The sequence below is a fragment of the Pogoniulus pusillus genome, chromosome 2 (genome assembly GCF_015220805.1).
Source record: "Pogoniulus pusillus isolate bPogPus1 chromosome 2, bPogPus1.pri, whole genome shotgun sequence".
Taxonomy (NCBI): domain Eukaryota; kingdom Metazoa; phylum Chordata; class Aves; order Piciformes; family Lybiidae; genus Pogoniulus; species Pogoniulus pusillus.
In genome coordinates this window covers 29306576-29331035 of record NC_087265.1, presented here as the reverse complement: position 1 = coordinate 29331035, position 24460 = coordinate 29306576, and the positions used below count along the sequence as shown (strand labels likewise).

General features: G+C 43.1%; 1 protein-coding gene across 1 annotated transcript in view; it reads left to right on the top strand.

Annotated features, from left to right (window-relative positions):
- Positions 1-24460, top strand: part of DNAH7 (dynein axonemal heavy chain 7) — a 120169-nt gene that overhangs the window by 6365 nt on the left and 89344 nt on the right. Inside the window, exons 6-18 of the mRNA XM_064165960.1 lie at positions 656-836; positions 1802-1877; positions 5821-5946; positions 6885-7004; positions 7550-7733; positions 9120-9299; positions 11548-11823; positions 13552-13679; positions 13870-13948; positions 16373-16597; positions 17265-17411; positions 19552-20237; positions 22257-22443. Of these exons, the coding sequence (XP_064022030.1) occupies positions 656-836; positions 1802-1877; positions 5821-5946; positions 6885-7004; positions 7550-7733; positions 9120-9299; positions 11548-11823; positions 13552-13679; positions 13870-13948; positions 16373-16597; positions 17265-17411; positions 19552-20237; positions 22257-22443 (2595 nt within the window). The remainder of the gene's footprint in view (positions 1-655; positions 837-1801; positions 1878-5820; positions 5947-6884; positions 7005-7549; positions 7734-9119; positions 9300-11547; positions 11824-13551; positions 13680-13869; positions 13949-16372; positions 16598-17264; positions 17412-19551; positions 20238-22256; positions 22444-24460) is intronic.

Below are 24460 nucleotides of genomic sequence, written 5' to 3'. Positions count from 1 at the left end.
TTGGGGCAGGTAGGTTTTTCATCTCTGCTCCCTGGAACAGCAAGAGGCTTTGTTACTCAGACTTTACGTGCCTGTTTAAATGTTGGCACATGAGCAGATATACTTACATGTTCATATGGTCATGTGCTGAGTACTGCAAGGCCTATGTGTGGCATGTCCACCTTCCACATGAAACTCTCTGAAGTGCATTGCTTTCCTTTTGGATCTATGGTCCAGACTCACACCTAGCAGATAATAGTGACAGCATTGGAATGAAGAAGCAGAGGAATAGGTATTGACAATTTATTTAAGGAAATGGTTGGTGCTGGGTACAGTGCAAAGGAGTGGTACCTTGCCAGAACTGCAAAACCAGAACAAAAACCATGTGTTTCTATGAGTTACAGTCATTCTTCAGTGACATTTCTGTTACTTGGCTCTCAGAGAGAAACCAAGAGAGGCTTATGCCCTGTTTTTCTGTCTGAATATTTTTTAATTGTTATTTAACCCATTTGTGTTTGTCAGGCCACTTAATGATGTATAATTGATTTTACACTGTCAATCAGTCCTAATTACATGTCTTTTTACTCAGTGAGCCCCTACCTCTAACTAAACCTGTATCAGCAGTGACTGTTTAACACTGAACTTAACCAATGCATCTTTCTCTTTTATCCTGCAGAAATACTACCATTACATTTGCCATGGAATTGACACAGTAAACGTGGCCCCAATGAATGAATCCTGGCTAGACCACATCTTTGCCCTAATTCCACAGCATCTGAAAGAACTCACTGAAAGCACACGTCAGCTGATTGAGGAAGTGAGAGAAGACTACTTTACAAGCATGAGAAAGGCTATAGGTAGATTTCTGGGAGTTTCCTTCTTTCCTCTTAAAGTTGCCAATATTCAGAAGCATTCATCACCCACTTCTCACTGCTGAGTGCTGCCATTGTGGAAGAGTTACATAACGGCCAGCTCTCCTGGCTGTTAGAGGAACATTTTCACAGAAAGAATACCCAGTTTTCTTACCCTTGTCATGATCAAAGACAGCATTATTCACTATTTTTGTTCTTTCAACACTGTTTGGGAGTGTTGCTTTTTAAAACTCTCTTTACTAGTATTGCTTTCTCCTGAATTCCTTTCCATGTGTGTCAAGATAAAACTACTCATCTCAAGTTGCTGTGCATTTGGATGTTTTGGTTGAAACTTGGATACAAGCTGGAGCAGAGGAGATTCTGTCTAAACATAAAGAAAAGTTTTTCACTGTGTGATAGAGCCCTGGAGCAGGCTGCCCAGAGAGATTATGTAGTCTCCTTCTCTGGAGAGATTCAAAACCCACCTAGATGTGTTCCTGTGTGGCCTGCCCTCAATGGTCCTACTCTGGCTGGGAGGTTGAACTTGATGATATTTCAAGGTCTCTTCCAAACCCTAATGTTTTGTGGTTCTGTGATTGAGGTGTTAAGAGCAGGTCCAAAACCCAACAAAGCTGGTGAAGCATCCTACAGCACAAGTCTTCTGCTGAGCAGTTGAGGGAGCTGGGGATGCTTAGCCTGGAGAAAAGGAGGCTGAGGAGAGATCCCACTCTTTACAAGTCCTTGAAAGGGTATTACGGTGAGGAGTGGGTTGTTCTCTTCTCTGAAGTAACAAGTGATAGGACAAGAGAAAATGGCCTCAGGTTGTGTCAGGGAAGGTTAGGAAGAATTTGTTCCTTGGAGGAGTTGTCAAACCCTGGAAGTGGTAGGGTCCCCACCCCTGGAGGATTTCAAAAGATATGTTCCTTCACTAAGCTTATTTTGACTTTTCTTTTTTCGTATGCTTTTTTCAGTTGACTATGTTTTCAAGGACAGCAGGGAAAAAGATGAAGACAAGAAAGATGATTTTCTTCCACCTCATCGTGCAGAGTAAGAAAACACATTTGTTCAAAACTACTGACTAGAGACTTGTGGGGTAGAATAGCATGTTTAAGGGCTCATCTGAACAGTGGTAGTCAGTGTCAGAACTAAGTAAGACTTAGTTACGTAAATTCCAACAGTGATGTACAGCATCTTTGGAAAAACCCTGGGAAATGCAGCCACCTTGAAAGATTTTTGAACTTTTTTTTTTTCTTTTATCGGTGCTTAAGTGGTAAGAAATCTCCTATTTGAGGAAGCATTTGAAGTAGCAAGCCAAGTACTCATGTGTACAGAGCACGTTCTTCATCTGATTCTTTGTAGATCTTCCATATCTCATTGGAGCTTCGTAAGATAGCAGTGGTTTGACTGCAAGCTTATGTCATGCTGATATGCAAATCCAAAAGTACAACATTCTCCTAGTAGAATTATCATTGTTGTTACGGGGAGTATTCTGCCACCTATGCTGATTGTGGCAGAGGGGAGAAATTAATTGGTGCGAGACAATGTTCTATAAAAATATGTATTTATTAACTTCAATGTTCTGAGCTCTCCCCACCCCCAACCGCTGTATTTAATATTAAAAGGATCTTACACGGTCATGAAGACATTCTAGGAATAATATCAAATCATAATTTATTAATAACTAGCAAACAATTCAAACTATAAACAGAGAGAGGAGTTTCCCTGCGGCTTAATGCCCCTTGGGGTTCTGTATACTATTTGCTCAGCAGGTGGGCTGAAAGCTCTTTCTGCTCTATGGCAGGAGGCAATAGAAATCACAGAGGCATTAAAGCATTTACTTACAAATTCTTATTAATTATTAATCACCCTCCGGGGCTATGTCACAGCCTATACAAGTGTCCAAACTTCAGGGGAGTCTTTGCTCATGAACTTTGAGGCTGGAATCCTCCCAGCTTCAGGGGAAAGGAGATGTTGTGGAGGGGGATTTCTCTATACCTCCCTTATTAGGGGGAGGTGAGAAATTAATTCGAGACAGTATTAATTTTTTATAAAATTATTTATTAAAATGAATATTTACAAACTCGTATGACCCCCAACCACTGTGCAATTAAATATAGTTCTAGTGCAAGCTTATGAAAACAATTAGGATATGATATATTTATGTACAGGGATTTGAATCAAATTATCAACAACTATAGACAGAGAGAAATTTCCCTTAGGCTTAATGCCTGCTTAGGAGCTATGCTGTTTGCCCAGCAGGGGCTGAAAGCTGTCTGCTCTAAGGCAGAGGTAACTTATATTACAAAGGAATTAAAGCTCATTTAAATGTGTTGCCCTTAGTTATTAATAATCAACCTCTCGGGATTGTGTCTCAGCGTGCTCAGTGTGTCCAGGTCTTTGTGAGGCTGGAATCTTCCCAGCTTGCAAGAGAATGATAAGTGTTCCCAGTCTCTGGGGTAAACAGGATTTCTCTAAACTTCTCTCCTGGTGTGAGGTGGTCTCTGCCTTGATGCTGCTGGTTTTCTGGATGCTGCGTGTCCAGGGATGGTCAGCTGACAGGATTGTAGGTGCAGGAGAAGGATTTGTCTGTGCAGCTTCTGGCACAGTCTTCTGCACAGCTAGCAGGCTGTGTTTGTGGGTTTTCAGACAATCTGGAATGTCTGCTGGCCTGATTCTCCAGGCTATAGCAGCGGGCATGCAGTGTGTATGCCGGGCTGCTGGGAGATTGAGCTCCATAGATAATTCGAGATAGCTCTAGGCTTAGGCAGGGGGCTATTGGCTCCCCATATGTATCAAGTGCAGGCATGAATGTGCTCTGCTTCCAAAGGTACGCAGACAGGTTAACTGCGAGTCGAGATCAATGCTAGAGGGATGAGCCTCAGTGAGTATGCAAGTAAGTGAGGGCCTGATCCTATGTCTAGGCCATGCAAGCAGGTCAGAGCTGCGATGTGGATCAGAGAGCTGAGTCTGAACCTCTGAACACGTGGTGCTCCTTTGCACCCCTCTTTATAGACTGTGGGCCGAGATTCGAGGTCCTTTTGGCCATCTAAAGTGACCAATCAGGCTGGCAGTAAACCAAACCTTACCTTAATAGGAAGGAGCTGTTTGCCTGGACCCTCCCAAATATGGGGATCACCTGGGCGGACCCCAGGGATACACGGACTGGGCATGTGTGTGTTACACAACCTGTTTACTACCATGGGTCCTGGCAGAAAAACATGTCCAAGCATGTAGAGGCATAGGGAAGCCTCCATTTTAGGGCTTCAGCCCCTCCATTACAGAAGAATCTTCCTGGCTTCTGGGAAAGGGACAATCTCTGACCTTGTTCTCCAGGCAAAGGATGCAGTCTTGCCCTTGTCTTTTGGTTTCTTCTGGATGCTCCATCCAGAGCCTCTTGGCAGGACCTCAGGTGCAGAAGAAGTACTATGCCGTGCAGTTTGAGCACAGTCCCATGCTGGCTAACAGGTTGATCACATGCAGACAAGCGGAGTCTACTCCTGGTCAACTCGGCAGCAGTGGTGTGCTTACCAGGCAATTATAAGGCAGTGGGCATATTATAGGGTGCACGGCTGCATGGGAGTCTAAGCTCCACATATATACAGGCAGGCTTAAATGAACTCTGCCAGTGAGTACGCAGGCAGGCAAGCAATGCAGGGGAGCAAGCCTAATGATGAGTGAGCGAGCGAGCAAGGGAGCCTGTGCAAGCAATAGAGCGTGAGTGATCCAGGGGTTCCGAGCAAGTTGTTTACCTGTGTGCCCCATTTATTAAATATGGTCTGAGATTAATGGCCCTTTGGACATTAGAATGACCAATCAGGTTGGCAGTCAGCCAAACCTTACCATATTAGGCAAGAGCCGCAGGACTGGACTTTCCAAATATGGTAAACACACAGGCTTTGCATCTGGGAGGCATGAGCTGAGCACATGGGCTTACACAAACATGTTTGCAACCACATAGAATCATAGAATCATAGAATCAACCAGGTTGGAAGAGACCTCCAAGATCAGCCAATCCAACCTAGCACCCAGCCCTATCCTGTCAACTAGACCATAGCACTAAGTGCCTCATCCAGTCTTTTCTTGAAGACCCCCAGGGACAGTGCCTCCACCACCTCCCTGGGCAGCCCATTCCAATGGGAAATCACTTTCTCTGCGAAGAACTTCCTCCTAACATCCAGCCTATACCTACCCTGGCACAACTTGAGACTGTGTCCCCTTGTTCTATTGCTGGTTGCCTGGGAGAAGAGGCCACCCCCCACCTGGCTACAATGCCCCTTCAGGTAGTTGTAGACAGTAATAAGATCACCCCTGAGCCTCATAAAGATACAACCTGGACCCTTGGCAGGCCAGACTTCATGGCACCAGGCCTATTGTGCCCCTTTTATCTATTTAATGTGTTTACCCCTGGTTTGGGCAGAAAAACGTGTCCAGGCAAGGCATAAATAAGCCTATTTTTGGGCCTACAGGCCCTCCACAATATTGGTTTAACAGTTTTAGTCCACAAACAGTGTTTGAAATATGAAACTTTCTTCTGAAGAAACATCTAAGATAGAGGTGGAAAAACTTGGAAATGTTTTGACTTCTCATAGCTACTTTTTCTGTCTCCTGCAGAATAAAGATTTGCTGAGAAATGGCTAAAACTTCTATCAGAAACTATCATTTAATAGGAGAATGAGAATAAAAGTATTACAAATACATGATACATTCAGGGCTGTGTTTCATAGAATCAACTTGGTTGGGAGTGACTTCCAAGATTCCCTTGCAACCTCAAAGTTCCAATATATACTTCTTAAGTTCATTGTGTAATTCTTTAAATAGTAAAATCAGCCTGCATGTAGAAAGTGGCAGTTTTTACAGACACAAAAAAGGCTCTGAGTAGATTAAAAAAATCCCCACAAAGTAGCTTTATACAAATGGGTTCTTAGCACAGCTGCATTCATCCTGGTGTTGCTTCTTGACTTTGTGGTTGTTTTTCTCTTTCTTTTCTTAGACTGCAAGTAGTGCCCAAACCTTGGAACAAGTCTTTCTCGTCAGGACGCCGTTACATCAAACGACATTTATATGCAATAAATCCTTCAATGCTCGCTGTTCTGAACTTATGGGAGACCTCTTTTAAGTAAGCATGATCCAAATCTTTTGGGTTTCACCCACTCCATGTCTTCAGAATCTAATCAGGGAAATCACGGATGGACGCGACTAACATTTCAAACTTGCCCTGATGAATTTGGGGCTGCTCCTGTACATACATCTGAACACCAATCACAGATGTGGTGGATTTGTTCAAAAGCCATTATCCCAAATAGTTGTCACTATTTCCTCTGACTTCATGTTTTGAAGAGACTCTGCAGCCATTTCTCTATAGAGCTCAAGCTTTCTTATCTGTGCTTCCCTAGTAGTCACATGCAGTGCTTTACTATCTGCATTTCCTAAGCAGTTGTAAGCAAGAAGCTCCACATGCACATTGGCTGGTTTAGCCTTTTTGTACTTGATTTTCTTTAGAGCTTGGGTCAAATGCTGTCTGGATGTCTGGACTTTGCTATTTGTCATTTTGTGTTCTGGTTTGTTTTTGTTGAATTGTTTTGGTGGGGTTTTTTTTTGTTGGTTGTTTTTTTCCACAGGCTGTTCCCCAGCATTTTGATTTGAAACACTATGTTCCTGTACAGAAAGGCTTCAAAATATAGCTGCTCTAAGTCCTCTTTTTCACTTTAATTTTCTCTTTCTTATGCTATAGACTCTTGCAAGTCTCCTGCTTTTGACATGTTTGGAAAAAACAATTTATTTTTCAATATGACTTGGATTTTTAAAATAGTCTGTCTCGTTTTTGGTGTAGTCACTTATTCCCTAAATAATTGATGTTTGTTTTAATCCCAAGAAGAGAAAAGGTTGCCCCCTCCATCTCTCAAAATAATGTTAGTTTTAGAGTGTTTAAAATATTTTGAAAGACCCTTTATGCTTGAACTGTGAAATATGGAAAAAGTCTTATGCCAACAGAAGAATGAAAACCAAGATCCAGTGAATATGCTTCTAAAATGTTTGTGTTGTATTCCATTTCAGAAATTTTCGCCTTCTTGCTACAGAAATATTTCACAATAAACAAGAGGCTGAGGAACTCTGTTTTTTCCAGAGTGAAGTCATGAGGGAAATTGGAAAATCCAGAGCGATTCTACTTACTAAGTATGACCCAGTGCATCCATAGTTTTTAAGTTACAGGGGAATCTTTAATGTTTTCTTCATAGAATTAATGAGGTTGGAAGAGACTTCACTTGGTACTCAGTATGCTGCAGTCGTTTTCAAACAAAGCATCAGAATTGCTGGGGGTTTAGGTATTCTTTTGCCATACTGTATTATGGGTGTCATGATTTCTAACCAGTAGGGCTGGATTTCTGCAGTTACATATTGATGCATTTAAACCGTGTCAGAGTTGTTTGGATTGCCCTCACACCTTAACATCTTCTGCGGATGCATGGTGAGCTGCATAACCCCTGGCATTTAAGTGTGACAATGTCTTGTGTTTTAAATATTGTCCATGCTCACAGACAACACTTCTAGAGACAGTCCCTTAGAATCTACAGGTGCTGCCATATGACTTACTTCAGCTGAGCTATAGTTTCACTGCTACACTGCAGCATTTTTTGGCTCTGTAATAAAAATATGTATAGCAATGAACTTAAAGTGACATGTTTATCACGTGAGAAACTTACAAGTATTGTTCTTTTAAGGTGGCTCCCAGAAGTGCAGAAAATCTTTCACCAAGGTATGAAACGAAAACAGGTCCCCCCCAATGCCAGCATCCCAAAGTCAGCATCTTTCTTTGCTTGTGCTGCCACTTTAATGACTTGTCAGCTGCAGCAGTTACTTCTGCATTCAATTCAAGACTTCACAGATTTAATTGTTCCATCTGCGGTAAGTAGTCTTTCACATGAATCTTAGTTCATCCATGTACATACAAATTGTTTCCTCTTTATTTGGTTTCTTTTGAAACAAATAATAGAAAGTATGAATTTCTGCTGCCTGCAGGGGGTTGGACAAGATGTGCTTTGCATCTGGTTGGAAGGGACCTTCAATCTGTGAAACTCTGGTGGCAGGTACTTTCTGGAAGTAAAGGAGTAGTGTTAGACATTATTAAGTCTAACATAACTTCGTCATTGAAGGAGGAAAACAGCAACGTATTTTAAATCTGCCATCCTCAATAGTAGTGCACTCAGCTCTGCAGTAGCAATTAACATAAGGGTCAGTTGCATCTTGCACTAGTGCTGTGTCTCTGAGGCACCCACCTGGGAAGAAGTTTTGCCTTCTCTCTGCTCTGAGGAGGTGTATATTACAGGCTTTGGGGACAAAAAAAAGGCAAGAAAGGTGTGACTCTTTAGCACTCACTTCATGTCTATTGTAGAGGTAGATATTCTTTGCTGATATTGGATGTCTTGGAATGCAGCTGGATCTTTGTTCAGCTTGCCATCAACTGGCCACAGACTTCTGTCTCCCGGTGGTATTGATGAAAACAGATGCAGAGAAAGTAAGGAATTATGTTGTCAAAGCAGACTATATAATTTTCATTCCTACTCTCCTGGGATTGCTTTGCATACTTTTGAGTTAAGTGAGCTTTGATATCTACAGCACCCTTTTTGTTATTGTTAGTAGTTAGTACTTATTTTCTAATCTTATCGCTCTTAATGCTGATATTACAATATCTAGTAGTCATAAAATGCTTCCTCATGTTTCCTGGTGAAATTTGTGTAGTTAAGATATATTAGTAGGTGTGGGAAGGTTAAGAGATGTCTGATCCAGATTAAGGATACAGTGAAAAAATCAAATGATGCCACCAAGGACAAGAGTATATACACATTTTCTAGTGGAATAGATGGGAATCCATACTGCAAATATATGTCTCTTCATACAGAGTTGGGTTATTGTGGATCACATTCTTGTTCAGCAAGTAAAACTGGATATAACGCTTTTCTTCTTTCAAGCTTGGTAGGTTGGAAGTGAGTGCTGCAGGTGGTGAATATCTGTACTTCTATGCACATCATAATGTAAATTTTGCTGTAGTTGTGAGGGTTACAACTTTATAGAAGATAACTCTGTGCCCATTAAAAATAACCCTGTAGCTTACTGTACACTAATTCACGTGAGTTTTGTCAGAGCTGTACTTCTGCTTGCAGAGACTGTGGCACACCACTTGCAGTTCAGTTCCTGACCACTTACAGTGCATGTGCATGTGCCTCTTTTGACTTCCAGTGCATGACTTAGCTTAACTGAAACGTTACTCTTTTGTGTGTGTGTGTGTGATAGAAATCAGTGCAAGTCTACAAACACCCTGGTTTCATCATGAGGTTAGTCCTTGAGAATGACAGCATCAAGTTTGAACCTGACTTCAGTGACTACAAGGATTCATTGCTGGGTGTTTATGCTATTATGATTCAAGCTGTCAGTGATATACCAAGAGTTGAGACCAAGTTATTTTCTGAGTGGGTAAGATATTACAATATCTCTTGATTAATCGTTATATTATCGCTACCTTTGGTTTGAAGGTATTTTAATTACTTAAGCCCTGCTGTCAGAATTCACATAGTCATGTTAATGGCATCCTTGGGTGGGTTAGAAGGGGTGCAGCTTGTAGAGAGGTTCTCCTACCCCTCTACTCTGCCTTGGCAAGGACACGTCTGAGATACCGTGTTCAGTTCTGCAACACAGCAGAGGCCAGTGCAGAGCCACAAAGATGCTGAAGGTAGTGGAACATCTCCCTTGTAAGGAAAGGCTGAGGGAGCTGAGGCTCTTTAGCCTGGAGGAGACTGAGGGGTGACCTCGTTCATGTTTATAAAGATGTGAAGGGTAGTGGCAGGAGGACAGAGCCAGGCTCTGCTCAGTGACGTTCAATGATAGGACAAGGGGCAATGGGTGCAAGCTGGAGCAGAGCTGGTTTCACATGAACCTTTTTACTGTGAGGGGACAGAGCAATGGAGCAGGATGCCCAAAGACATTGTGGAGTCTTTTTCTCTGGAAACCTGCCCAGATGTGTCCCTGTGTTACCTGCCCTAGCTGATCCTGCTCTGGCAGAGGGGTTGAACTGGATGATCTTTCTAGGTCCCTTGCAACCCCTAACATTCTGTGATTCTCAGATAATGGGAACAATTTCAAATAAATGTCATTAATAAAAGTTCAGTCACTTTTTTTCCAAGCAAATAAAAACCCCGTTAATCAACTAGTTTCCTCTGAGCTATTTTCTGTAGCAGCTGCTACATCTTTCTGCAGTATTCTGGAAAATCCCTTCTGGTTTGGTTCTGCAAAGGGCACTGTCTTTTCAAAGACAGAATCTTTTGAGAGGACCATCCTTCAAAAAAAAAAAAACAAACCCAAATCAAACAACCCCAAACAGTTTATATTTTAGTTTATATTGAACCATAGAATCAGTCAGGGTTGGAAGAGACCACAAGGATCATCTAGTTCTAGCCCCTCTGCCGTGGGCAGGGGCACCCTACCCTAGAGCAGGCTGGCCAAAGCCCCATCCAGCCTGGCCTTAAACACCTCCAGGGATGGGGCCTCAAACACATCCCTGGGCAACCCATTCCAGGCTCTCACCACTCTCATGATGAAGAACTTTCTCCTCACGTCCAGTCTGAACCTAACCACCTCCAACTTTCTCCATTCCCCCTAGTCCTGTCACTACCTGATAGCTTAAAAAGTCCCTCCCTAGCTTTTTTATAGGTCCCCTTCAGATACTGGAAGGCCACAAGAAGGTCACCTTGGAGCCTACTCTTCTCCAGACTGAACAGCCCCAACTCCTTCAGTCTGTCCTCATAGGAGAGGTGCTCCAGCCCTCTGATCATCCCAGTGGCCCTTCTCTGGACACGCTCCAGTGTGTCCACATCCCTCTTGTAATAGGGGCTTCAGAGCTGGATGCAGTACTCCAGGTGGGGTCTCAGCAGAGTGGAGTGGAAGGGGAGAATCATGAAACTGTTAGATCAAATAGGAAACCATCCAGGTTAGGCAAAATATGTTTTATGAAATAAGAGAAGAAAGAACTACCCACTTGGTTTAGAACTGCACTTGACTTCCTCTATAGCAGTCGTAGTTTTCAACTGGAGAGTGAAAATAACGTCCTGTGGTGCCCCTCCATGGTTTTCCAGAGAGCTGTGGGAAGTGAACATTTCCCTCCTGAGGCAATAGCATTTGGATTTTCTGTTGCCTTTTCTTTTTAGCACCAACTTTAATTTTAAATCAAGATACTGACCATCAGCATTTTTGTTACTATGCTTGAACACACAACCAAACACAGCCCCAAAGAGTATGTTATACTTTGTAAAAGCACTAATCCATAACTTGGGAAAAGACAAACGAGAAGAAGTATTTCAAGCATGTCTAAATGCATAAGAGCAAGGCTTCAGATTTTCTGAGATGGTATAGGAAGCCTCACCCATATTTCTAAAGTTACACATTCATCAGTAAATAGCAAAATTGAAGTTGTGCCTGTGATTCAGGAAAAATAAAACAACATGTAGATTAAATTTAATGTTGGCAATAGAGTCGTTTTGAGTGGGTAAATATGTGGACCTCTGAGTTCCTGCATAAAGCAGCTCTTATTTCTTGGTTGTTTTGGAGGCAAATACCCATAAGCTAGAATTAAAAAAAAAATGTGGGAGCAGAAGGGTTTTTTCTGTCCTGTTTTATCTTCCGTGACATAACTAAATTGAAACTGGGGCTTTATGTGTTTTTTTCAAAGTCAAAAGACAAGTCCTCATCAACTGTCTTGAAACCTGTTATCCTCGATGAGATCTTGGATGAACATAAGAAAAGGATCAGAGAAGGAGTTGTCAGAGAAAGTGCTGCACCTGTGGAACATCTCAAGCTGTATGACAAATACAGCTTCCTGATAAGCAAACAAGCTGAGCAAGATATTGAGCAGTTCCTGACAAAGGAACACACCTTTGAAGAATTGGAAAGGGAAATTATAAAGTACCAGGAGCTTGCTAAGGAAATAAAATACACGTCTAGGAAGGTAAGTTATCCATATCATTTAATGAATATTATTGTGTCATTTAAGTGTTGATGTTCACTAAGAATGTCATTAGTGAAAGGTGGGGAACATTTGCTGTGAAATAGTTAAAAGTGTAACAATTTTTTTTCAGAAGAGGTTTTTTCTCATGTGTTAACCTTTCTGGCATGTGCTTGCCCTACTTCAGTGAGACTTAGTTAATTGTTTTGAGACTCCTGAAGGCATTCAGAGTACATCCCTCTTAGATTTGAAGGAGTAAGAGAAAGTGTGGGTCCAGCCACCTCCAAATTTCTTCCAAGCATCTAAGGCAGAGAGAGGATCCTTAACATGAACTGTTGTTTTTGTCCCCGTGCGGCCACAAGAAGACAGCAGAGGCGGGATCAGGGCACTCAAGAGATGACTCAATACGAGCTAGCTGCACATAGTACACTTTATTGAGGCAATACAGTAGATTTATTGACAGCTAGCACAATATACAAACAGATATTTACAGTATATACAGTTATATACACAAATATACAGGGTAAAATGTAATACAGAAACACAACTCCCCTCCCAGAAACCTGAGTCCCCAGGAGGGGCTCTCAAACGCCCCTTCATCTTCCCCCTACCCCTCTCAGCCTTACCCCAGTCCCAAGGAAGAATAACCCCTGACACGGCCAGGGGGGTTAGGAAGCAAAGAGGATTAGTCCAAAATGGAGGGTGAGGTAAGAGAGTAAGATGCAGCTCAGCCAGCAGCCCAGTTGAGAGTGGTTATCTATGGGTTTATTTCTTGTTGCTATACATCTCAGCAAACCTATGAGTGAAGTAGACAACACCATTGTATCCTTTCACAGCCTGTGATCTAGTTCTTCTCACCAAAACATTCTAGCCTGCTTCAAACTAGCACAATATGCTACTTGGAAGAGGCGTGCATAGCTAAGTTTGAGATTGGTACCTGTGGGAAGTACAGATTGGCTCAAGGCTATGTGTGTGGCACAGATAGGTTAACTTTACAATAACAGCCTGCAGAGTCAGTCCCCTGCGGCTGGCTGGCTCTGCCTCCTGCAACTGCATGGTGGGGGTGCCACCCACCGCCTGGTTTGCTGCCTCCGAGGTGGATTCAAGGACACTTTGCAGCACAGGTTGCTCATTGCTTATTAGCTCATGTCCTGTTAGCCAGAAATCCTTCCACATCCCCATAAGGATATTCTGTGGTAAGGATCTGTTGCCCATCCATTGTGAAAGAACTCCGAAGGCTGAAATGGTTTTCCTTAAATGTTTGTGCTGAATGTTGGGAGAGAAAGCCTCAGTTCTGCAGAAATTTGTACCTACAGGCCTGTTACGAGGGCTTAGACATTTGTCAAAGAAAGCACTGGGTGTGGAGACTCGCAGGGAGGCAGTTCCTTGTTCATCCCAAGGAGTGTCACGTCTCCAACAACAGTGCGAGATTACTGCACTCTGGAGGTAGTTTCAGCAGGACTGTAGCTTTAGCAGGCAACGTTCACTGATGGTTATTTGTCAAGGTACAAAGGGAGAGAAGTAAGATTTACATGAAGTTTGGTGTGCAGATACAGAACAGTTACCTGGAGCTGTAGCTGTTGGTTTCCCTTCTTCACCTCAAAGTTTTAAAAGCATTTCATGGTTTAAATGAATTCCTAGGTCAGGTCACTGATACTCAGCTTCAAGACAGTGAGAGAAAACAGGTAAAAGCTCTTCAGTGTTCTGACAGCTGTTGTATTTGCCTCGCAGTATGTTCCTCTAGGAATGTTCGAGCTGCACTGTGGTGAATTAATAAGGGCTCTGGTACAGCGAGCAGATAATATTTGTCAAAAAGTAATTTCCAAGATGTTCACAGATCATCAAGACATAAATACAAGGTAACTTCCAAACTGATAACATATACTGAAGTGTATTTATTTTTTGTTTGCCATGTTGAGATGTATATAATCCCCCCCCCCCCCCCCTTCCAATCCTTAAAGGATATTTTGATCTCATTTTTACTGCTAGGCACGTACATGATTAAAGGAAAACACACGTGCCAAATTAGTTATTTTGTATGTTTTTCAGACTATGTTGTGAGTTTGAGAGCATAGCAGAAAAAGCCTGTGCTACTCCGTGCAATACACAAGAACTCATGGAACTTAAGGTACTCTTTTTTTTAATGAGTCCCGGCAAGAAGTGGCTACCAACACTGTTGCTCTTGTCTTAAGCAGTTGTATTCCATATCAAAGGCAGTTGCTCTATCACCTGTTAAACCTTCCCACCTGTTAACCTCTTCCTGACACCAGCCCCCGAGAGAAAGGGGGATCAGGGAAAGGAAAGGAGAACAGTACAGAATATAAAGTTATGCTTAGCCAGCAGTCACAAGCAACTGGAAAGCAGTTCTGAAGAGTAGACCAGTGAGCAGGCACCTCCAGGGATGGTCACCCTTGAAAAGAGGAGTAGAAGGGGCCCCCATCCTCGGCAAACTTTGCCTTCTGTACGGAGCATGATAGTTTTGCAACCAACTTGGGTCAGCTTTTTCCCCTTTCAGCTTAAGCTCCTGTCTGACTCCAAACTGCTACGAGCCTGCAGCCTGTCACTGGCCTAGGATTTTATCCCAGCCAAACTAGGGCAGCAGTGACATATGCAGGCTGCCCCCTTTACAGGTATAGTTCTGGCCTTGTTAAAGTCACTGTGAAGTTTCAAGTCATGTGATATTTAATCTGGTTCCCTACGTTATGTAGTGATACAGGCTTGGAAGGTTCAGAATCCACCTCTTATTTAGTACCAAAAAAGCCACACACCATTAGAGAAACACCTGTCCTACCTGCTATTGGTAAAAATGGCTGAAGCAATACATGACAAATAATGGACCTGGACAGGCTGGATGGGTGGGCAGAGGACAATGGGATGAGATTTAACAAGGCCAAGTGCAGGGTTCTGCACTTTGGACACAACAACCCCAAGCAGAGCTACAGGCTGGGGACTGAGTGGCTGGAGAGCAGACAGGCAGAAAGGGAGTTGGGGGTACTGATAGATAGTAGGCTGAAGATGAGCCAGCAGTGTGCCCAGGTGGCCAAGAGAGCCAATGGCATCCTGGCCTGCATCAGGAACAGTGTGGCCAGCAGGACAAGGGAGGTTATTCTTCCCCTGTACTCAGCACTGGTCAGGCCACACCTTGAGTACTGTGTCCGGTTCTGGGCCCCTCAATTCAAGAGAGATGTTGAGGTGCTGGAATGTGTCCAGAGAAGGGTGACAAAGCTGGTGAGGGGCCTGGAACACAAACCCTATGAGGAGAAGCTGAGGGAGCTGGGCCTGTTTAGCCTGGAGAAGAGGAGGCTCAGGGGTAACCTCATTGCTGTCTACAACTACCCGAAGGGAGGCTGTAGCCAGGTGGGGGTTGGTCTCTTCTGCCAGGCAACCAGCAACAGAACAAGGGGACACAGCCTCAAGTTGTGCCAGGGAAGTATAGGCTGGATGTTAGGAGGAAGTTCTTGCCAGAGAGAGTGATTGACATTGGAATGGGCTGCCCAGGGAGGTGGTGGAGGCACCGTCCCTTACGGTCTTCAAGAGAAGACTGGATGAGGCACTTAGTGCCATGGTCTAGTTGACTGGCTAGGGCTGGGGGACAGGTTGGCCTGGATGATCTTGGAGGTCTCTTCCAACCTGGTTGATTCTATGATTCTATGTGGTGACAAATAAAATGCATTTCTGCCAGCAAATGCTGTTGGAAGATGCATGGAAAGCATTCTTGAAGATGTGCAGAAAGAAGCATTGGAACAAGTGATGTAGCATGGGATATTTGCTGTAGAGCTGTGTGAGGGGACAGGCGTTTAATGTGTCCCAGTTTGTGGTATTTGTTAGGTGCTGTTTCCATAATGAAATACATGAATAACTGCCTTTGACTGAACCACTAAAGGAAAGATGTATTGGAGAAAGTATGTTCTCAGCAACTGAGTTCTTGAATAAAAGCAATGTTTTTAATGGGAAAATTGTTCAGGTACAAGCCCTGCTGGAATGGCTTCTTTGGGCAGAATGAAAAAAGGGTTCTGGGGCAAGGCTACAGAGAGAGCACCATGCTTGAAACTCTTTGCATCATTCGTAAGCGTGCTCTGGCAGTTTGGACAGGAGATGCACAGAGCCCTGTAGGATGTCATCAAGGTGGTTAATGTTGTAAACAAGATCTTGCGATAGCAGAGCCCTCATAATAATTTGTATTGAGACCAGGTGTAACTGCAAAATCTGTTGTGCTGCACAGAGATTACTTTGCTGTTTTCTCCCTTGATAGTACCCACTCTTTCAAACCCACAACACTTAGAACAGGATGTCTGTATTGGCTTTTCTGCACACAGCTTCAACCATTCTTTTGAGTTCTAGTCAATAAAATAGCTAGTTAGGGCAGCTGCAGTAACAAAAATGGCTAATGCTGTGCTATTCCAAATAAACACTTTTGGTTTCTAATGTTGGGTTTTTTTAGATTTTCCTTGTAAAAAATAAGCTTTTAAATCTAAGTATTATCTAATTCAGACATTATTTTTGGCATTAAATTGTATAGAAAGTTCCCTTCTTTTTGATTTCTGTTCCCCAGGCCTGTGTGCAGAAATTGGAAACGTCTGACATGCTTGAGCTGGGGCAGAAAGTAGCAGATGTGGCAGCTCGTCTTGCTTTCCTGTTGGGATGTGTCAGATTGTCACCAGCAGACATTCAGACGAACAGCAATGTTTTTCAGTGGTACGCACGAATGCCAGGTGTCTTTGAAGAGCACAGAAGGATGATTAAAGAAAAAACAGATGAATTTCAAGAGGATCTTAAGGTTTGTAATAAGACTATTTTTAAAATCCTTGAGCTCCTGATTTTGAATGACATGTAGGACACCCAGGAGGTAGCTGGTGTCACTGTGTTATAAATAAATGTGCTGCCCAGGCTCTGTTCCCTTGAAAAGTGTTATGGTTTTGTATGCTTTAATGCTTGGTTTCAGACACTGACCACTACTTAAACTTGGCATGAAATATGAGTTGTGGCCTGGTTTATATGAGGGAAAAAACCTATCCTTGAACTGTAGAGCTTAAAGATAAAAGACACCTTTGTCTTGTGAGATTCTTCAGTTTCATCAGTCATTTGATTAGTCCTATTATTTTATTGTAATTTTAGATACACCAGGCATTTGAATTTAGCTTTCTGTTATTAGCATCCTGACTGTGTCCATCACAGAAAGCAGAAATTTTAATGTCCAACTATATCCTGTGATGTTGAACCTAAAGTGTCTCTCAGCCCAATAAATCACTGCAGGTAGTAGTAGAATTCAGGGCAAATTCCATAACGTGGGTGGAATAGATGCTCACGTGCAAGTATGTTGAATCTCCTGGATTGCCTGCTAGTGTAGAGTATCCTCCTATAGCATATCAGAACAGTTATTCCTTCTTTTGACAAAAAATCATTGTGGTTCTTTCAATGAGCTTATGCTTGCTTGATGTTTTTAGATAAGCTGCGAAAAATTCATTGAGGATTTGCAAAGCTACTCCAAGCAGGTTGAAAAGTTTGATACATTTGGAGATATTCAAGAAGTCAGCAGCTATTTGAAGGAAGCTCAGGCATTAAATACAAAACTGGATCTTGCTGCTGATAAGGTACAGAGTAGATTCCAAACTAGTCCAATAGTAGATTTGTAAGTCTTAATATTTGTGTTATCAGAATCAACAGTTTTCTTACTAAGGCAGGTATTGAGGTGTGGCAAAATAATTCTTAATTCAGCTATGAAGTATTTCTGCATGAACTGTGATTTCTATTGTAAATTTACTGAGCTCAGTAATTCACTAGTATGTGGTCTTGAGTTTACACAGCAGCACTTTGCATAGTAAAAAAGGAGGATTTGCAGAGAGGTGATGCTTTTATATTCCTGGAAGTGCAGTTTCTGATGATTATTGCTACCCGCTGCCTGTGAAAGCCCCCATGGTAATGTAAATTGTAGAGGAATTCCTAGGTACCACTTTGAAGCTCTAACTCTGCTCCTCTGTTGACTGGCAGGAACACTAAGCCATTACTGTTAAAGACTGCTTTAACCGCAGTCAGAGGCAGCAGTGACACAACAGGCTGGTTAACAACTCAAATCATAGAATCATAGAATCATAGAATCATAGAATCATAGAATCAACCAGGTTGGAAGAGACCTCCAAGATCATCCAGTCCATCCTATCACCCAGCCCTAGCCAGTCAACTAGACCATGGCACTAAGTGCCTCATCCAGTCTTCTCTTGAAGACCCCAGGGACGGTGCCTCCACCACCTCCCTGGGCAGCCCATTCCAATGCCAATCACTCCCTCTGTGAAGAACTTCTTCCTAATATCCAGCCTATACCTACCCTGACACAACTTGAGACTGTGTCCCCTTGTTCTATTGCTGGTTACCTGGGAGAAGAGGCCACCCCCCACCTGGCTACAATGCCCCTTCAGGTAGTTGTAGACAGTAATAAGATCACCCCTGAGCCTCCTCTTCTCCAGGCTAAACAGGCCCAGCTCCCTCAACCTCTCCTCATAGGATTTGTGCTCCAGGCCCCTCACCAGCTTTGTTGCCCTTCTCTGGACATGTTCCAGCACCTCAACATCTCTCTTGAATTGAGGGGCCCCGAACTGGACACAGCACTCAAGGTGTGGTCTGGCCAGTGCTGAGTACAGGGGCAGAATAACCTCCCTTGTCCTACTGGCCACACTGTTCCTGATGCAGGCCAGGATGCCATTGGCTCTCTTGGCCACCTGGGCATACTGCTCCAAGTGCAGGGTGCTGCACTTTGGCTACAACAACCCCATGGAGAGATACAGGCTAGGGTCGGAGTGGCTGGAGAGCAGCCAGACAGAGAGGGATCTGGGGGTACTGATTGATACCCGCCTGAACATGAGCCAGCAGTGTGCCCAGGTGGCCAAGAGAGCCAATGGCATCCTGGCCTGCATCAGGAATGGTGTGGCCAGCAGGAGCAGGGAGGTCATTCTGCCCCTGTACTCTGCACTGGTTAGACCACACCTTGAGTATTGTGCTCAGTTCTGGGCCCCCCAGTTTAAAAGGGACATTGAGATGCTCGAGCGTGTCCAGAGAAGGGCGACGAGGCTGGTGAGGGGCCTTGAGCACAGCCCTATGAGGAGAGGCTGAGGGAGCTGGGATTGTTTAGCCTGGGGAAGAGGAGGCTTAGGGGTGCCCTTATTGCTGTCTACAACTACCTGAGGGGTGGTTGTGGCAAGGAGGAGGTTGCTCTCTTCTCTCAGGTGGCCAGCACCAGAACGAGAGGACACAGCCTCAGGCTGCGCCAGGGGAGATTTAGGCTCGAGGTGAGGAGAAAGTTCTTCACTGAGAGAGTCATTGGACACTGGAATGGGCTGCCCGGGGAGGTGGTGGAGTCGCCGTGCCTGGAGCTGTTCAAGGCAGGATTGGATGTGGCACTTGGTGCCATGGTCTAGCCTTGAGCTCTGTGGTAAAGGGTTGGACTTGATGATCTGTGAGGTCTCTTCCAACCCTGATGATACTGTAATACTGTGATACTGGCTCATCTTCAGCTACTATCTATCAGTACCCCCAGGTCCATTTCCTCCTGGATGCTCTCCAGCCTCTCTGTCCCCAGCCTATAGTGCTGCTTGGGGTTGTTGTGGCCAAAGTGCAGAACCCTGCATATTCATATGAAGTTTGTCAAAGACAGCAGAAAACTTCCCTAATGCCTGTAGTAAGGACCTGGTATTGTGGATGGCCTTGTCTGTGTTTCTGACTGTATTTATGTCTCAACAGATCGATCAGTTCAATTCAGAAGAAGAATTCTTTGGCTGGCCAGTATCCCAATACCCTCAGCATAAAACCATCCGCAATATTCTTGCTCCCTATCTTCAGCTCTATGAGATAACTGTGGAATTCATCAGAAAACACAAAGAGTGGACAGAGGGACAATTCACAGCAGTGAATCCAGACCAAGTAGAAGCAGATGTAGGAAACTACTGCCAAGGACTGTATAAATTAGAAAAAGCTTTCCACGGTTCTCCGAATGCATTAGCCATAACAGGACAAGTTAAAGCAAAAGCTGAGGAATTCAGGTGCCACATTCCTCTAATCCAGGTGATTTGCACCCCTGGATTGCAAGAAAGGCACTGGGAACAGATGTCAGAAATTGCTGGCTTACCACTGTCTCCTTCTGAAGACTCCAATGTCTTGTCATACATTAACTTGCATCTTGACCCATTCCTAGAGAAGTTTGAGACTATCAGTGAAACAGCCAACAAAGAGCACTCGCTGGAGAAGGCTTTAACAAGAATGATTGCTGAATGGGATCAAATGGAGTTCACTCTTCTTTCCTATAGGAAAACAGGAACCCATATTTTGTCATCTGTAGAGGAGATTCAAATGTTGCTAGATGACCACATAGTCAAAACACAGACGATGAGAGGATCTCCATTCATTAAACATTATGAAAAGAGAATAAGGTGGGTTTTCTTCTTCTCTGGAGATATTCAGGACCCATCTGGATGTGTTCCAGTATGATCTGGTGTAGGTGATCCTGCTCTGGCAGGAGGGTTGAACTGGATGATCTTTTGAGGTTCCCTCCAGCTCTAACATTCTGTGGTTCTTCTAAATAAAGTCACGAAGCCCTGTTATCAAGTAACATCTTTTCTGCTCAATCTGAAGCATAGGCACTTCAAATGTGTTTTATTTATCCTCTTTAGGCAGTGAACGAATCTCATTTTAAAGACCTAAAGCTTTTGTCCCATGTCAACTATTTGCTATTCAACCTCATAAACATGTTTTTTACTTTTAATTAATTCCATGGTGGTAAGTGCTAATGCATTAACCCTTTTTTAACTTCTTTTGTACTTAAGGTACTAGATGCAGCAGAACAGTGCCTTTGTTTTACCAGATAAAACATATCTGAGGTATAGATAGGAAGGCCATAGATTAATTCACACAGGCATGTAGTGAAAGGACTGGAAGAAGATCAATGTAGATTAAACATCAGGAGGAAATTGTTGCTATGATTATGGTGATGCACTGGGAACAGGTTACCCAGAGGGGTTGTAGAGGCTGTAACACTCTAGTGTTGAAAGCCAGGTTGAGCAAGCTGGTCTAGTAGGAGGTGCTCCAGCCCATGGTAGGAGGATTGGAACTAAATGATCTTTAAGGTCTCTTCTAACTCAAATAATTCTATGGTTCTGTGAAAATGACAGAATGAATATCAGGGAAGTCATGAAAGATTTTTTTTTAAATGCAGAACCCCTGTTTCAGATTTCAGCACACACACTCCGTAAATATGAGTACACAGAATGATGAAATGGCATAAGTTGGAGGGAACCTTAGAGATCATCTGCTCCAACCTTCCTGCCATGGGCAGGGATGCCTCTCAACTTAGTCTTGGTTGTTCAAGCCCTCATTCAGCCTGGCCTTGAACACCCCTAGGGAGGAGGCATCCACAACCTTCCTGGAGAACCTATTCCCAAGTCTCACTGCCCTTTTACTGAAGAAATTCTTTACAAGATCCAATCTAAACCTACTCTCCCTCGGCTTCAAACCATTCCCCCCTTGTCCTGTCTCTAGAGACCCTTATGAAAAGTCCCTTTCCAGCCTCCTAGGATCCCTTCAGGTATTGGACAACAGCCCTAAGGTCCCCCCAGAATCTTCTCCAAGCTGAATGACCTCTGCTCCCTCAGGTTATTCTCATAGCAGAGGTGCCCCAGCCCTTGGATCATCTTTGTGGCCCTCCTTTGGACTTGCTCCAACAGCTCTGTGTCCTCCTTATGCTGGAGACATCAGAAATGGATGCAGGTTCTGAAGTGTGGTCTCATCAGAATGCAGAAAAGGGGCAGAATCCCCTGTCTTGCCCTGCTGGCCATACTCCTCTTGGTGCAACCCATACATAGTTTGCCTTCTGGGCTGCAGGAGCACATATCAATACAGGTGCATAAACAGATCTGTTAGTAAGTGTTAATTCTGTAATTACTACTGGACTATAGTATAAGAATTAGGTTGGACTGGATGATCTTGGAGGTCTCTTCCAACCTGGTTGATTCTATGATTCTATGAATTCCCTCCTTATAGTAAGGTTTGCCTGTTTCAGAGGAGTAAGGAAGTGCCTCATGGGACTTTCATCCTAGCTTTTGGTGACTGACAGCATTTGCAGTAATTGTTGAGAGCTAGCTGATGACACAGTGGCTGCTTTCTCAGTAATGCAGCAAAGTATGTAGAACTCTGGGTTGCTTTCAGAGAGAATTCCAAATCCTTTATATTTTTGGGTGTAAGCTGGTTAATTTTCCTGCCTAAATTTCCTCTTGGAAATGTGTGTTTTTCTTTACTCTTTGGTGGAAGCAGAATCAGCAGAGTTGAGGCACCTATACCAAAAATATGAAAGAGGGTCTTTGAGTGAAGGAAATAAAGCTGTCTGTGTATTAGAATCTGTGATAGGTAAATGAATGAGGAAGTCAAATGTGTTTTGAACTGACGCTGTTTTACAGGGAATGGGAAGCGAAGTTATTATTGGTGCAGGAGATTGTGGATGAGTGGCTGAAGGTTCAAGCTACGTGGCTTTATTTGGAGCCGATTTTCAGTTCTCCTGACATCATGGCTCAGATGCCTGAGGAGGGCAGACGATTCAATACAGTGGTCAAGACATGGAAAGACTTAATGAAATCAGTTTTCCAGGTAAATACAGAGGTCTTGAAGTATATAATGTGAATTTGTACTACGTACTGCCCACCAAATTACTTCTGATGCCACAGTAATCTGTGTTTTAGCCTCCTTCCTTAGATTTTTCTATAAATTCATTTGCAGAGCTTTGTCATGTAGAATCAGAGAAGCATTGACTGGGAAGGGCTAATGGAGTTCAGCTAGTCTAACTTGTCCTAGAAGCAGAATTTTGGCCAACCCTACATCATATCCCACACAGTTGTGAAATCAGTAGTGTTCATTTGGACAAGAAATGGGGTGAAATAAAATTCAGAAAATCTTGCCTTTTTTCTGTTGAGTGCTGTGTTTCTGAGCATTGTGTGCTCAGTGATTCTCATTGGGATGTTGTGTGCTAATCTAAGAGAGTAGTTTTGAATGTGACATATGTCAGCAGTGGCAGAAGAAAGGATGAACTTTTGTTTGCGCAGGAGTATAAACACCAGAATGGAGGTTTACAAACTCGAGCTAATTTTTGCCTTGTTTTCCAGAAGATGGCACTCTGCTTCCACAAATGCAATGTTTGGGTTCTGTGGCTAAAAAGAATGCACTATCTCAGTCTCTGTGGATGGCGTTTCTTAAAGCAGAAAGCTATCTTGAGTCTCTTTGTGCTTTTTCACATTTATATGCCATTGTATTGGAAAAGTCCCTTATTTGCTTAGCTTGTCATCATGAATTTTAATAATAATGTATTGTTTTTTCATTTGAATATCTGATTTAAGCAATGCACATTAACAAGAGTTCAATTACTTACTGGTTTCATTATATTTCCCATAAAGGTTAAAAAATTTTAGGATACAGAAATTTTTCCGGGTTTGTTTGTTAGGCTTTTTTTTTTTTTTTTTTTGGGGGGGGGAGGGTTGGAAGGAAAAAAGACACAGAAGTTGAAGAAAAAAATCTCAGTCTGCAACCTGTGATATAAGTTCTTCACTGAGAGAGTGATTGGATACTGGAAGGGGCTGCCCGGGGAGGTGGTGGAGTTGCCGTCCCTGGAGCTGTTCAAGGCAGGATTGGACGTGGCACTTGGTGCCATGGTCTGGCCTTGAGCTCTGTGGTAAAGGGTTGGACTTGATGATCTGTGAGGTCTCTTCCAACCCTGATGATACTGTGATATGGTAAAAATTATATTCAGAAGCTAGAATTAGTGATTTTTTTTAACTACTATTAAACATTTGGATTGCACTATTTTCTTCGTGCATTTGTCCCCCTGATTGATGCTGACAGTGTCACTGACAAAGTGAGTTGTGTTGATGTTTTACTGGCAGAGGATGATGGCATTCCCTATTTTTTTCCCCACACCTTAAGCAGAACTATAAATAGGAATTCTGTGTTGAAGCATAAATTATTTTTTTCCTGGCTTTTTTGCATATGAAAGGAAAAACCCAACCCAAACCCCGACCAGAACAGCGTATCTAAAACCGGCAACACAGCTTGCTTTGCTTTACCGGTTGCACTTACTCTATTTGCTGATGATAAACATGCTGAAGGAACAAGACCTCTTTCTGTTGACAACATACAGCTATTCAATTATTTGTGCCTTAAAAACTGTTTATAAACCCAGTTGTGTGCTGACAGCTTAATTGTGTGTGGATAGAAAGTACACGTATGTAGTTGCCAAGTTTGTTCCGGTTTGGTGTGGTACAAGAGGTAAGTGACAGAAGGTAAACGTCTCTCATGTATAAAGGAATACTGTGATTATAGTATTAGGGAAGTGCAACCTCACGAGGATCAATTAGATAAACACACAGTTCTGGGGTTTTGTTTGGGTTTGTTGGGTTTTTTTTTCAGCAGATGTAAGTATTTGTGGAACATGAGCAGGGGAAGTAACCGAAGCTGAATGCACTTTGCAAACAATTTTCATATGTGGTGAAGTTTTGAATGGATGCTGAACTTGGAATTCATTATGAAATGCTCCCAAGTGCAGTTGAACAGCAGTCCAGTTACTGCTCAGATCTGCATCGTCACCGTGAGGAAAGCTTGTTCCTTACTGATGCTT